This window comes from Parambassis ranga, chromosome 16 (genome assembly GCF_900634625.1).
Source record: "Parambassis ranga chromosome 16, fParRan2.1, whole genome shotgun sequence".
In the NCBI taxonomy this organism is placed as follows: domain Eukaryota; kingdom Metazoa; phylum Chordata; class Actinopteri; family Ambassidae; genus Parambassis; species Parambassis ranga.
The window spans coordinates 11,694,755-11,707,088 of record NC_041036.1 but is presented as its reverse complement, the minus strand read 5'-3'; the positions used below and the strand labels follow the sequence as shown (position 1 = coordinate 11,707,088).

The following is a 12,334-nucleotide window of genomic DNA, read 5'->3' as shown; positions in this document are numbered from 1 at the left end:
GCAAGAGGTAGAAAAACACTTAAGCAAGCAGTGTGTGTGCTGTCAGGAAAAGACTCTGAAATGTGACTGTGTGTGAGAGCGTTAGAGTTAGTTATTTCTTGTCTCATTGTGCAGCCCTGTTTTATTAAGTACCATTCAAGGTGGGACTGGACAGACAGTGAGGGACAAAACTGAGGTGGCATCTGTTACAATACAGTTGTTTTCTCTGGCTGCCTCAGCCTTTGTTAAGGGCATTTCATACTTGGTTTGCAGATCCATTTTTTCAAGCAGGTGCTTTTTGCATCATTATGTACTTAATATTAGCCATTCATGATATGAAAGTCTGTATTATTGTGCAATTTACCTTAAGATCAATCAGATGTTGAGGTAAATGTTTATAGTTTTTAATTATGTGTTTATTGCCCCTATTCATATTGTATTGATCACACAGTGGCATGATGTTGACATAATTGTTTTTTTATAGCACTATATTAGAGGAGGAGAAGCTCCAGCAGAAGGAGAGGAGCAGGATGGAGATGAGGAGACAGGTGACTGTGTCGTGGGACTCAGGAGGGCCTGATGAGGCACCACCAAAGGTAAGACCACCTGCTGTTTGTGTCTCTGTATGTCTGTGTTTGTATAAGACCAAAATCTGTCGGCTTTTTACTCTGCTGTGTGGAGACAGTGCTGTGTTTCTGTTGTCTTCATTGTTTTGCATATTATATATGTTTAGTGGTAACCATTGCCAAAGTCCACAAGGTTTACTGTTTTATTTAAGGTTTCTCCTGACCCATGTTTCATGCTTATTGAAATTATAGCTGGGATAAGCTCTTACATCCAGATAAGGTTCATGTATTGGATGTCGCTCTGAGATAGGGGGGAAAAAAAGAAAGTGAATGCTTAAGTCATTAAATCAATGATCATGTGATTTTATGTCAATAAAATAGTTTTTTTTTTATTCAAAAAGCTTTTTTCTGATATATTTCTGCAAGTCTCTGACCACTCCCAAACACTGCTAAACCTGAACAATGATCAAAAAAGATCAATAAAGCGGTTCAGCTTTTCTTACATAGCTTTCACTTCAAATGTGTCCTTGATAACATGCTTTTACAAAAATGACATTACTGCATAAATAGTGCTTTTTCCCAATTCCTTAAACCCCACCACCCCCCACACCTCTACCTCACAGCTTGTTGCCCCAGCTGCTAGCTGCTTCACCCTCACTTACTGCCCCAGTTCCCCTGCTGTTAGCATCTGTTAACTGCTTCTCTTGGTTACAACTAAAGCCATATGTCTTGAACAGCAGTTCATGAGATGGGGAGATGTGTTTCTAAGCCTTGAGCCATTCAGCTGTTTATACTATAACTAAATATGGATCCTAGTGTACAGTAAGTAACAGCAATAGAAGATAGTGCTTCAGATATGGACTTTAGGCTGATTCACCGCATGGCTTTGAGGTCTGTGCTCGAGTTCATCCCTGTCTGCTCCATCTGTCTACTACCTGACTTTTTTTATTTCCACGTGTTCCTTCTCTGCCTTTGTCCTTCTGTTTGCAGCCCAGCCGCTGTCCCTCCCTGCAGCCCACCTTCAGTCTGGATTGTGTTTCTGCTTCTTCTGCTCATCATCACTGCCACCAAACACAGCATTTTGCCTCACAGCTTTCCCTGTCCATTGGAAACCCTCATCCTTCATCTCCCTGCACCACTTCTCACCTACCCTCTCCTCCATTCTACTCATCATGTCTGAAATTTCCTCATCACTCTTCTCCTAGTTCTCAGCCTTCTTTTCAAATCACCTCTTACTACAATAGCTCTTTGTCTTCACACAAGGCGGAGTTAAATCCTGATTCCAAAGCGTATCCGTCGTTGTCGCTGCAGGCTCAGGCTAATGTTTATTCTGCACCTCACACAGATTCAGACTGTCTGTCTAATGGCAGCTGTTTCCACAAGACAAATCTCCTTACTAACAGCCATATGCTCTGTTCTTCTGAGCCAAAGTGCCTCGACCATCCCTGGCACTTTGCTCCACTCCTCTCCCAGTCTAGTCCAGACCTAAACTCTCTGCCCTGTGGCATGTCAAGTGTTTGTCCCCACGCCCTGCAAAACATACAGCCAAAGCCAATTTCCAATCTCAAGTCCTTGTTGTTTCCCCGCTTCCACCCCGACTGTCAGACTAATCCCAGTACCCCACTCCAACCTAACTCTGACCCCCAGGCCCACCCTGCTGTGCAGTCATGTGGGGGGCCCCTATTGGCCCCTGCTGCCTGGCTTACCCTTCCCCACACAGAGAGGGTACCTTCAGCCTTTAGTCTGTCCTCCACTAACCCTCACCCTTCCAGCGGAAAGTCAATTCCCTCCTCGAGACCTTTGAAGGCAGGTGGTGTGCTACTATACTATAGCATTTTTTAATAACAAGAGCAAACCTACAGTGTGTGTCTGTATCAAAAAAGGTTGCAACAGTCCAGTCCAGTGTTTGTGGAGGGTTTGATAAATATCCAGAGGGGTTTGAGAAAAATCCACAAAGCTTAAAAGTCTTAATATTTTAATTTTGTCCTAGTGTTGTCTCTCCGTAACATAAATATTGAAGAGTAAATAAAACACAAAGGGAAATTGTCTTATTACAGTAAACCCACTGGCTTGGTAACATGCAAACAGTGCTCCATTTATCATCATTTTCTGATTTGGTCCAGAGATAAGACTGTTGACAAAACAGAGAGAAAATGTGTGAAATAACAAAACCTTAAATGTAGTGTTATTTTTGGCCAACACAGACAGCTTATGTTTGCTTATAAGGTTATTGAATGTACTGAAATAATATTTTAAGGGAAATTTTATTTGTTTAATATCTGACATGTCACTGCTTCATTCAAACGTATGGTACTTTTTTATTATACCTCCAAAAATGGTGGTTTGGTAAGCCTCTTATATAAATATCTGATGTAAATTTACCGTTTATTTTAGCAGGACTTGTCAGATTCATGTTTAATTTCACAATTTACACTCATAAATAAAGGGAAAAATGTAGCAACATTTTTTGATCTGTCCTCTAGGAGTATACTCAAACTAATCTTTTTTTGCATGCTTTATTGATGCTGAAATGTCCTTCCTTATATATCTATATATATATATATATATATATATATATATATATATATATATATATATATATATATATATATATATATATATATATATATATATCACTATTGCATCTAGGCTATTATTAACCTGCCTGTGATAAATCCTTAAATCCACTGTTCTAACAGTCACATATCCAACACACATGGACATTTAATTAGAATAACATTGTTTAAACCATGCCTCTTAAGTATTCACACCTTTTTTCAGTCCAGATCTGTGTGTTCAAGAGGAAAGTGCTTTGTACAGTGTAGTTCAATATGATGCTAAGGGTCTGTGTTAATTCTTGTCTATATAACCTTCTCTTGTTGCTTAGATTTCTGAAATGAATACCTATAAATACCTAAAGAGAAGGTCTGTCACCACCTCAGTCTGTTTACACTGACAGCTGGTCACCTTGAGCCAGCTGCTGAGTGCTGACCAGTGATACTACTACACCAACATTTCTAATACTGGGAAAGTATTTATTTAAGCCTCAAAAGTGTTTGGTTTACAATTATGTGCTCCGATGAGAAACAGCCTGAGGTCATTCCCTCCATCTTCTGTTTGGCCTGCAGCTGAGCCAAACAACAAGTTTAAATCCCTGCAGCAGCCAGAATCCATTCCTGTCCTAAGTATCTGAGACATTCCTGCTCCAGAGCTATTACTGTATGTTTTCACCACACTTTGACCTTCAGTGGTGACAGATGTGTCTGTGTGGGAGTCAATGAACTGTGGCCCATAGCATTACATGAAGTAACAGAAAGCCTCAATTACACTGTGCTTCTCAACATTACTTCAAGTTTTTCATGGTCACCGGTAGCATTAAAAAAACTACATTTCAGTTTGAAAGGAAAGTGTTGGCACCACTGCTCTGCAGTTTCTGATGGTTTACATTCAAAACGTCTTCAGATTATTTAGTCATCTTATATTCAAAGTCATCCAGATGTCTTCAGTGTTGTTGTCCTGGTGTGACACTCTCTGTTTGTCTTTCTGTTGTTAAACTGAAATCCTCCCTCCTGGATTACAGTGAAGTGAATCTGCTCACTGCAGATTTAAACTTCTAAACACTAATTTTGTCCCTGTATGTTGGTCTGATTGTCTGATCATTTGAAGCTAGTTTTTGTCTTGTCTTCAGTGTCTTGTCTGCTTCTCTCTCTTGTTTTTTTCCTTTCCTTGTCTCCTTCCATCTCTCCTTGTCTTTCTTTGCTCCCTTTCCTTTCCCCCATGTGTCTTTGTTGCTGTCGGAGGTGTGGTCCAGAGAAAGCTACTCTGAGAGACTGTGGAAGGTAGAGGTTGCAATAATATCGTCTTAGAAACAAGCTCTATGTTAGAGGAGTTAAGTGTCATTCTGAGAAGGGAGACTGTTCATCAACTTCCTGCAGATTCATCCCAACCAGACAACAGGAGAAGCCTCACTGTGGGTTCACCAAGCACTTCTGTTTTTAGCAGTATTAGCCTGAGAATAAAAGGAGAAAATCATAATGTCAGAGTTGCTCCTCTACTAAACTGTGTTCCTTTAAGCAGCAGCGCTCAGCAGAAGCTTGGCATGCTCTGTATTAAAACTTAACAAGAGGAAAACCCCCATTCATTATACTGACAGGAAATATTTTGCCCCTCTGTTGTTCAGCCTGGTCAGCAGCAGCACAAGTTTAAAAGTGCTTGAAAGAGAGGTCTTTGGTGAACGTGCAACACTCTGTTTACACACCTGCATCACATCTAACCACTGATCAACAATCTTTTATAGCTGTAATCCATGAACGTTTGTAACATAGGAACAGTAGTTAGTGCCAGTTCAACTAACAGCTTGCTGGACTTGCAGCCCAGTGGGTGATCCCTGTTTTGATTGACAGCTAACCCGGCCACACAAACAGCTCCTGGGGGTTTGTGTGCTGATTGTCTGAATGACCGATGGTCCGTCTTCTAACCTGTAATTTTAGGAACGAGGTGGTCAATCCATGGTCACTCTTCGGTGTGGTGTTTTCTTTTTTCTCTGTCTTTCTGTATCTCAACCTCCATCTCCTTCTATCTTTCTTTTCCTGCCCGTAGCCGAGTCGACCAGGTTATCCCAGTCCTCGCTCAAGTGAAGGCTTTTACCCCAGTCCTCAGCATCCTGGACATTATCAGGTATGTAGACAGGCCTGATGACTCTTCTACTGCCATGGTCTAATCCCACAAAACTTGAATTGATTTATTTAATGTCGTTTTTACATTGTGATCATATCTCTGTCTCTGTCCTCTCTCCGGTGTCAGATGGCAGGGTATCCAGGTCCTCACACTCTCCCCTCTGTACCCAGCGCTTTGTACCCCCCACAAGCTGCTATGCTGGACACACACCACGCACACACGCACCCTCGCCACCATGTCCACACACATGCGCATGCACAGCACCTTCCGCACGGACAGGACATGGCACTCTGGGGCTCTCTGATGGAGGTAGGATTTTACACACACACATACATGCACACACAGGTCAGCTGTGACACATGTAAGTCATATTGTATATTACAGTTTGTCATCCCATTGACATCCTTTATTTTTAGCGTGTGTGCGTCCACCATCTCAGTTCAGCTTCTCATCAGTCTGGTGTGTGTGTCTTGTTTGTCTCCACGTCTTGTCTGTGTGCATGTTTCTCTTCATGTGTCTGTGTTGGTGTGCATGTCTGTTCTGCTCTGCTTGTCTTTTGTTGCACGTTTGCGTATGTGTGTGTGTAGGACAGGGAAGTAGACATGCAGCAGTGTGTAGGCCAGCAGTGCCTGTTAATGGAGGAACAGCTGATGATACAACAGCAGCAGATGGAGGAGGATCAGAGGTGGCTGGAACAGGAGGAAAGGCTGCTGGTAACACACACAGCACACGCATTGGTAAACACACTAACGCTGTAACAGTATCTTTAATACCAAGTTTATTTGTAATTTAAAGGCACACATAAGAAGAGTTACATATGAGCATATAAACATGTCTCTGGAAGAATGGAGCTCTGGTGTACCCTTGTTTGCATTATTATTTGTTCTTATCTGTTTTTCTGGTGTTGTGTATGGTGCAGTGCGTAAGGCATCGTTGTGTTGCTTGATTGCTGGCTTGTTATTTGTGCTATTTTTTCAGTTACATAGTGCATGTTGTCATTTTTTGTAGTCAAAAGTTTAGTTAATTTCTAGAAATCTGTTTTAAGTGTCATCACATTGTTTTGAAAGAACAGTTTGTGACGGAAATGATCATCCTGTAAGGAACTACTGGCAGCCATCAATGTGTTTAAGGTGTAACCACTATCTATTGATGACAACCTAAAGCAGTCTGATTGGCTAAAGTTAGTATATGATTGACAGATTGTTTATACAGTAACATGCTTTGTTTAATTTCTGAAAGTGCCTGATGACACTGCAGATGTTTCTGTGTAATAAACAATCGGGCAGAGACAACACAACAAAATAATAACAAAACACACTCAGATGCACTGACACAAATGATAGTGGAAATGTTTTCCACTAAAAAGTGATTAATCTTGCTGAATGTTGTCCTGGAAAATACCACCTGGTAGAGTGTATGTGGCTGCAGTACCTCAGGTTCGACTCTCTTTAGTGATTATTATCTAGTAAAGGCCAAAAGTAATTTTAAAAAAGCACACCAACATCTAGAGGTGTCCTGTAAAATGGATTAAAAAATACCTTTATGCTATATATTGTGAGCTGACATTTTTGCTCTGCTTCACATCACAACACATGTATGTATGTATACATCAAAAACACATTTTAAATTTGTGTAGCCATCTACAATTCTTACAGAAAAAAAACAAACAAAAAGTTTCTTTTGTTCGGTGTTCTACCATATTTTATTATGACTAGAACAAAATGAGCTTCCACTTGCTTCTGCTGCTAAAACTCAAGACAGGCAAAGATAAATGAACACAGTCGGATATTTACTGTGCGTTATTTGTGACAAAAAGATGAGGGAGGTTAGAGGAAGGAACCTTTCATCTAGGATGCATTTTTCAGTGATTAAAGGAGCTGTCTGGGGTTTTAACTCAAGAATTTTATTGTGTGTGTGTGTGAGAGAGAGAGAGAGTGTGTGTGTTTGGAGGCAGGTGTGGCCTGTATGAATTCCAGGCTAATGATAGGCTTACAGAATCTGACAGCCCAGTCAACAGTCTGTCGTTGACCCACAACCACTAACTGACAACACACAAGATTACTGAAAAGCTGAGGAGGCGTGAAGTCTGTGTGTGCACGCACATGTGAAAGTGTGTGTTTTAGGCTGGCTGGTTTGTATAACACTGTCACTTCAGGGAGGGATGAGATGGAGAGAGAAAGAGAGAGAGAGAGAGTATGGTGGGAGAGAGCAGGAGGAGGAAGTCAGAAGGGTTTGGGAAAGAAGGGCAGACATGCTCGCTTACTGACAGCTCGTTGGCAGCGTGCTCCATCCCTCCTCCTTCCCTCTCTCTCTCTCTCTCTCTCTCTCTCTCTCTCTCTCTGTATTTCGGAGGCAGATATAAGTGTGCTGGAAGCTAGACCTGAATCTGAATTTTTCTCGTGATGAAACTGCTGGCACAGACGTGGATACAGACAGGAAAACACTCAGACGCTCACAGAGGCAGACAGAGCAACACTGAGACACTGTAAGATCAGGAGATAACATCAGAGACACAACACCTCAGACAGCTCGGACACAAATCAGTCATCAGGAAACTTTGATGAACTCAATGGCAATGTTGGTCTTCAAGTCCTGTCTTGGAAAACTGGTATGCATTTTTACTTGGGGGGGTTTTTATACCAACGATATAACAACTTTGTGTGACTTACAGTGCGTTTCTCTTTCTCTGGAGGTTTTTTGTTTGGATGGATTTTTTTGTTGCTTTTCTGCAGTCATTCATTCTCCCAGTACAGTCAGTCATTTCCAAGACCTCAGATTAATATGGATTGGGAGTCTGTTCAGAGAAATTCATTTGGGTCCAAAAGCTTTAAATCCACTGGGTTAAGTGATTCAATGACGCTCCAGTCTGACAATGGCATGGGATAAATGGGATAAAGGGTTTGTCTCAGAGCATATCCCAGGAATTCAAATCTCATTCTGCCAATTTGCCTCATTGTTTGTTATAAAACAGTCATTGTAACTTTGCATAGCTATAGTTAATATCTGTAAATCTGTTTGAAATGAGGAGATCTAATGTTTGTGATTGTCTGTGATTTTTAGAAACCAGACACACGGAGTTCAAGAGGGAGTCTGGACAGAGAAGATGGGGGACTCCAACCACCAGTAAGCGATCTATCAATTTATCTATCGATCTATCGATCTATATACCAGTGCTACCCCTGTTCAGGACAGTAACACTGGTACATTGGCCCTCAACTACGCGTCACAAAGCCTCTATTGAAATAACGCTTTGCTCTCCCACCGCATCATTGAGAGAAGTTATTTTTCTGAACTGTTTGTGTTTTTAAGCGAAGAGGATGTCTGATAAAGACAAATGTTGGCGGAAGTCTGTGTTATGGTCAGACTCGCTGCAATTGGCTGCAGTGTGTGTTTGTTTTGATTTGAGCAGAGGGATTGATCGAGGGACAGGAAGTGACCTGTTGGGGGTAGGGTCAGCAATGCGGGGTCAATGTATTCTCACAGCATCACTAGATATTAATAGAAGACTGTTGTATAAAAACAGAGCAGAGTATGAAGCAGAGGAAGATATGCTGCATCTGAACAGCATTTGCAGATTTATTATTAAACACAAATGGCTTTTTTGATTATTTAAAAAAAAAGCAGATTATTGTGATTTTTACAATGTTCTGTGACATTTTTGCAAACGGTGTTTGTTAAAGAAAGCATCATTTCTTCACATTCATTATCACTCAGGAGAGCAAACCGCATCATTTTCTAAATTGTGGACCGTTATGTAACTGTAATCAGAGACACGTGTAGATTTGGCAAAACCTGCCGGTGATTATATGCTGTTTACACCCAGGTGGTATTGAAATGTAACTTCATCACTTCTCTTGCAGTGTTTTTATAATAGAGAAGTCTTTTGGTTTCTTTAGCTTAGTGTGTAACTTTATCCTTGTCGGGGACTCTCCTGCGTGTGGATGTCTGTTGTTTCCCTGATGCCAGCAGAAGTTGTTGTAGCAGTCTGGAGTTGCCACGGGCCAGATATTTCTGTCTCTGTAATTCATCTCTCTGCTTGTCCTCCTCCTCCCATTGAATGGTTGTGGTTTGTGGTGGGAAAATCTCCCTCGTTTGTGTGTGTGTGTACGTGTCTGTAAATTGCTGTAGTGGAGTATATTTTGGGTGTCGGTGGTTGTCAGGCCGCAACACTCTTGATGGCACTGAGGCATTTTGAATCCCCCTGCACTGTTTTTTCACACAGAGAAAACAACGAAAAAATGCTGTAGTAATATAACAAAGTTTGCGGCATCGTTTTATTTTCACAACCATAAAATCTTAACAACATGTTTGTCCTCCCGATTTGAATAAGAAACACTTTTTGTCATCCCCTGTTTAGTCAGTCAGAATATTTTTGTTAACACACTGCTTAGACCACACACACCACTAAAAACAGGCGCAGCTTCTCGACTGTAGACAAACTGAGACTTGTTGTCATGCAACAGAAACAATTGTGTTCCTGCATTTTTCACCACTGCTGGTGGTGGTTTCTGCCTGTGAAAGTCTAATTTCCTGTAAAGCTACTGATTATGTCTAAGCCTGTGCACTCATTAACCCAATGTTTTTGTTGTTTGTTTGTGCAGACAGGAAACCAGCACATATACCAGCCCGTTGGCAAAGCAGGTAATAGACAAGCCCATATCTGTCCCTAATTACAGTCATATAACCACTATTGTTCTATCTTCGTTCTTGATCTTCCAAAATATGTGCTGTAGTTCACACATAAAGCCTTACACAGCCCTGTTATTCTTTCTCAGAACAGATTCTTTCCTTTTTCTCTTTTGCACAACAGATAGGGTGTCAGTGTGTGTGTGTCTACAGACTGTTTCTACAACATGGCAGATCTGATTGTGAACTCTGCTAGTGAGCAAACCAACCTCTGTTTATATGGACTCAGACAGCATGCCAAGCTCAATATGTTGTGTGCTCAGAGCATGAATTCACCAAACATGTAATAAAACTGAAAAACCATTCAACTTGAAACAGTTTAACAGAGTGAGCGCAAAACCATTTTTTATGTGTTGATGTGAACATATTTAGTTTTTGCACAATAAGAATGACCGCAGACTCTGATTGGTGGAACAGTAGAATCTGTCATCACCTTCTGAGACAATACAAGTTTTGACTTTCTATGTGTGTATGTTTCCTGCAGAGCATGTGGCCCCCCCAAAGAAACCTCCTCGACCCGGGGCCCAGAGCCAAGTGGGCAGTCTGGCTTGTCAAAATACTGGAGATAGCTATAATGATGGAGTCAAGGTACACACATACAGTGACTGACACACGTTCTGAATGAATACCTGAAACAGCAGCACATACACAGACTCAACATTTACCAAATATACACAGTGCATGTTGATAATGGTTAGAGCATTAATATTTGTATCTTTTCTTTGCCTGCTCTGTCTCTCCCTCCTACTCCTCCTCCTGCACTCTGCCTTACTGTTGACCCCTAGCCCTGGCGGGTAAGCAGCACAGTCTCTGTGTGTGTTTACTGTACGTCTTGTCTAATAGTGGACCATCACCTCTTCGATTACTCAGTCACTGATCACATTCTGTTGTATTAACTTATAAACACATTGCTTTCCTCCTTCTGCTCCTTTTGTTGTGTAAATATCAGTATTTACCTCCAGACTAACATCTGATCTGACTGGTTTTATCTATTTTAGATGTGTTGAACTAATTTAGGTACTAATAACAGTTATCTAGACTAGAGAGAAAATATTTGTTGGTGATGTGTTCCTCCTCTCTGTAAGTGCTGTAGTTTGTGTATGATATATGATGTAAATGAACACCCTTAGTTATATGTAGTTTACAGTAGAGTGAAAGTCATGTGTAAAAATACAGGCAGTCAGTGGACAGGAAGCTAGATAAGGCTGTTTTACACAGTACATCTATTCATTATGTGTTTTAGGTGCAGCCACCTACCTGAGTTTACGCGTGTAATCCAGTTTAGCTTGTGCAAGTGTGACACTGCCACCTAGTGGCCAGAATTGAGAACAATTTCTCAAAATATTTGTCTGCTATTCATTTTCATGATAAAGCATATAGTAGATCCAACGACCTACAGATATATTTATTCATCCACATGTTGTATTCATTCACCCTGACTTTTGCTGTCTGTTCCTCTACAGTGGCTTTTCCTCTGATCGTGATTCATGTCCCTCTGTAATGCAGGATTTTTAGTGATTCTGATAAGTGTTTGTAGTGATTTTAAAGATGAGTGTTTTGAGAAGTTTTATGAGAAGCTCATTATTCGCATTCACATTGTCTCAGCCATCGGTCCTCCTCACACTCCCCTGGCATTTGTTCTTTGAGTGAGCCTTTTCATCTTCTTGTTATTCAGCTGCAGCCTCAGGAGATAAGCCCGCCTCCCACTGCCAATCTGGACCGCTCAAACGACAAAGTCTACGAGAACGTGACAGGATTGGTCAAAGCTGTGATTGAGATGTCAAGCAAGATTCAGCCGGCTCCTCCGGAGGAATATGTGCCCATGGTGAAGGTATGAAGAGCAGTGCTTCTTATAAACGCATCACTGGGTCTTTTTCCTCTTATGAGCTACAAACTCCTAATTAACCGTATGAATGAAAACTGTGTGAAAATGGTCTTATTTTCTCCCGTGCTTAAAACTGATGTCTATGTGTATTTTTGTGTTTCAGGATGTGGGGCTGGCATTGAGGACTTTATTGGCCACTGTAGATGAGACTCTACCTCAACTTCCAGCCAGTACACACAGAGAGGTAGAAATGCTGACAACATGCATACTTTTACTTAAATGCTGCATAATCACATTATCATCACACATTTGCATAGGCGTGTATTTAATCCCATTTTTGTGCTTTTTTCCTTCCACAGATTGAGATGGCACAGAAGCTGCTGAACTCTGACTTGGCAGAGCTAATTGGGAAGATGAAGTTAGCCCAACAATATGTGATGACCAGGTAGGTACCAACAATATTATTGTAGGTAAAGCATTCTTAGAAACATTTGTATGTTTTTATTGATGCAGAAAAACATCATACATGGCACAAAAATGCTAGTTAAAAGTTTCTGTTAGTGTCCATGAAAAGCAACTCATTGTCTCCTCTTTGAAGCTG

General features: G+C 41.0%; 1 protein-coding gene across 16 annotated transcripts in view; it reads left to right on the top strand.

Annotated features, from left to right (window-relative positions):
* LOC114448764 (focal adhesion kinase 1-like) overlaps positions 1 to 12,334 on the top strand; it is a 45,248-nt gene that overhangs the window by 31,265 nt on the left and 1,649 nt on the right. For 5 of the 16 annotated variants that reach the window (XM_028425924.1, XM_028425923.1, XM_028425918.1 and 2 more), the window contains 11 exons: positions 464 to 575; positions 5,145 to 5,222; positions 5,349 to 5,531; positions 5,810 to 5,959; positions 8,283 to 8,345; positions 9,824 to 9,863; positions 10,393 to 10,496; positions 10,694 to 10,702; positions 11,584 to 11,739; positions 11,897 to 11,977; positions 12,093 to 12,178. In XM_028425924.1, the coding sequence (XP_028281725.1) occupies positions 464 to 575; positions 5,145 to 5,222; positions 5,349 to 5,531; positions 5,810 to 5,959; positions 8,283 to 8,345; positions 9,824 to 9,863; positions 10,393 to 10,496; positions 10,694 to 10,702; positions 11,584 to 11,739; positions 11,897 to 11,977; positions 12,093 to 12,178 (1,062 nt within the window). The remainder of the gene's footprint in view (positions 1 to 463; positions 576 to 5,144; positions 5,223 to 5,348; positions 5,532 to 5,809; positions 5,960 to 8,282; positions 8,346 to 9,823; positions 9,864 to 10,392; positions 10,497 to 10,693; positions 10,703 to 11,583; positions 11,740 to 11,896; positions 11,978 to 12,092; positions 12,179 to 12,334) is intronic. The other 11 variants (XM_028425930.1, XM_028425927.1, XM_028425928.1 and 8 more) reach the window with 5 other exon arrangements.